General features: G+C 45.4%; 1 protein-coding gene across 1 annotated transcript in view; it reads right to left on the bottom strand.

Annotated features, from left to right (window-relative positions):
- The window catches only part of LOC311119192 (transmembrane protein 151A-like), a gene marked incomplete at both ends in the record, with an annotated part of 9,835 nt that extends 7,635 nt beyond the window's left edge, over window positions 1-2,200 (bottom strand). The window contains one exon of the mRNA XM_084193926.1: window positions 1,977-2,200. Coding sequence (XP_084050052.1) covers window positions 1,977-2,200 — 224 coding nt within the window. The remainder of the gene's footprint in view (window positions 1-1,976) is intronic.
- Window positions 2,201-2,762: the final 562 nt, after the last annotated feature.

The raw sequence follows: 2,762 nt of genomic DNA, 5'->3' as shown, positions 1-2,762 counted from the left end.
GAGCAGGGTTAAAGCTAATTCATGCTTGATCCGAAAAATGTGGTCGGAGGCGCCGTATGCAGGGTGTGACTTCAATTGCAGAGCCTCCGGAGGCACGCGGAGGCCAAACTGAGCTCTGTACCGCAATCGCCGTGCGCCTCTCAAACTTTGTGACAATGCGGAGGGCTCCGTATAGCTCCGCATTGACGTGATTGGTTGACGGTAGGTGAGGGCGGGAGGTCCTGTATAAACACAAACTCACTTCCTTGCCAACTTCCTTCACAATAGCTCTGCTCTGCTCTGCCAAGCGCAAGAAGTATTTAACTTTATTTAAAGTGTATTTAACTTTATTTAAAGTGTATTTAACTTTATTTAAAGTGCTTTTAACTTTATTTAAAGTGCTTTTAACTTTATTTAAAGTGCTTTTAACTTTATTTAAAGCAACAAACAAGAATAATAAATGAACATAAAACACAAAGGATATGTAAAACTAAAAAAGGTAGATTCCCTGAAGATTTGCTGTCTCAAAGTATTTTTAGGGATTAGAGACACACTAACTAACCTGAGGTGTAGTTGAGGCAAGTCAGAGGATATGTAACTAACCTGAGGTGTAGTTGAGGCAAGTCAGAGGATATGTAACTAACCTGAGGTGTAGTTGAGGCAAGTCAGAGGATATGTAACTAACCTGAGGTGTAGTTGAGGCAAGTCAGAGGATATGTAACTAACCTGAGGTGTAGTTGAGGCAAGTCAGAGGATATGTAACTAACCTGAGGTGTAGTTGAGGCAAGTCAGAGGATATGTAACTAACCTGAGGTGTAGTTGAGGCAAGTCAGAGGATATGTAACTAACCTGAGGTGTAGTTGAGGCAAGTCAGAGGATATGTAACTAACCTGAGGTGTAGTTGAGGCAAGTCAGAGGATATGTAACTAACCTGAGGTGTAGTTGAGGCAAGTCAGAGGATATGTAACTAACCTGAGGTGTAGTTGAGGCAAGTCAGAGGATATGTAACTAACCTGAGGTGTAGTTGAGGCAAGTCAGAGGATATGTAACTAACCTGAGGTGTAGTTGAGGCAAGTCAGAGGATATGTAACTAACCTGAGGTGTAGTTGAGGCAAGTCAGAGGATATGTAACTAACCTGAGGTGTAGTTGAGGCAAGTCAGAGGATATGTAACTAACCTGAGGTGTAGTTGAGGCAAGTCAGAGGATATGTAACTAACCTGAGGTGTAGTTGAGGCAAGTCAGAGGATATGTAACTAACCTGAGGTGTAGTTGAGGCAAGTCAGAGGATATGTAACTAACCTGAGGTGTAGTTGAGGCAAGTCAGAGGATATGTAACTAACCTGAGGTGTAGTTGAGGCAAGTCAGAGGATATGTAACTAACCTGAGGTGTAGTTGAGGCAAGTCAGAGGATATGTAACTAACCTGAGGTGTAGTTGAGGCAAGTCAGAGGATATGTAACTAACCTGAGGTGTAGTTGAGGCAAGTCAGAGGATATGTAACTAACCTGAGGTGTAGTTGAGGCAAGTCAGAGGATATGTAACTAACCTGAGGTGTAGTTGAGGCAAGTCAGAGGATATGTAACTAACCTGAGGTGTAGTTGAGGCAAGTCAGAGGATATGTAACTAACCTGAGGTGTAGTTGAGGCAAGTCAGAGGATATGTAACTAACCTGAGGTGTAGTTGAGGCAAGTCAGAGGATATGTAACTAACCTGAGGTGTAGTTGAGGCAAGTCAGAGGATATGTAACTAACCTGAGGTGTAGTTGAGGCAAGTCAGAGGATATGTAACTAACCTGAGGTGTAGTTGAGGCAAGTCAGAGGATATGTAACTAACCTGAGGTGTAGTTGAGGCAAGTCAGAGGATATGTAACTAACCTGAGGTGTAGTTGAGGCAAGTCAGAGGATATGTAGCTAACCTGAGGTGTAGTTGAGGCAAGTCAGAGGATATGTAACTAACCTGAGGTGTAGTTGAGGCAAGTCAGAGGATATGTAACTAACCTGAGGTGTAGTTGAGGCAAGTCAGAGAAGGCAGCGGCAGTGGCAGCGGCAGACGTAGCCGAGACGACGACGACGTCCTCCCCGGAGCCAAGGACAGGCACACGGCAGACTGCACACCAACCCAGCATGGCCAAACAGCCATACGTCAGGAGAGTCAAGAGGAAGCACTTCCAATGAGACTCACGACACAGAGAGGAAGCCAGGGATTGCTGGAGGGGACGCTGCTGTTGGGGAGGGGGGGGAGGGGGACAAAATGAATAGCAAGTTCCCTTCTATTGCAGTGTCATATCACACCAACGGCAATAGATCTCCGTGAGTGATAATGTTGTAATCCAGAGATTGCCGCAACAGACTCTGGTGTTATGTTAGAGGGGGGAGGAGAGGGGGAGAGAGGAGGGGTACTCATAATTCAAATATCACATCAACACACAATGATAATGTTGTAATACCTCATAATCCCCAAAACAATTACAGGACAGGACATGGTGAAGGTTAGAGTCATCATTCTCGCTCTCTCTCTCTCTGCTTCTCTCTCTCTCTCTCTCTCCCCACCGCTCTCTCTCTGCTTCTCTCTCTCTCCTTCTCTCTCTCTCTCTCTCTCTCTCTCTCTCTTCTCTCTCTCTCCTTCTCTCTCTCTCTCTCTCTCTCTCTCTCTGCTCTCTCTCTCTCTCTCTCTCTCTCTCTCTCTCTCTCTCTCTCTCTCCCTCTCTCTCTCTGCTTCTCTCTCTCTCCTTCTCTCTCTCTCTCTCTCTCTCTCTCTCTGCTTCTCTCTCTCTCCTTCTCTCT

This window comes from Coregonus lavaretus, assembly GCF_964263955.1.
Source record: "Coregonus lavaretus genome assembly, contig: HAP1_SCAFFOLD_7594, whole genome shotgun sequence".
In the NCBI taxonomy this organism is placed as follows: domain Eukaryota; kingdom Metazoa; phylum Chordata; class Actinopteri; order Salmoniformes; family Salmonidae; genus Coregonus; species Coregonus lavaretus.
This window is presented reverse-complemented; position numbering and strand designations above follow the sequence as displayed.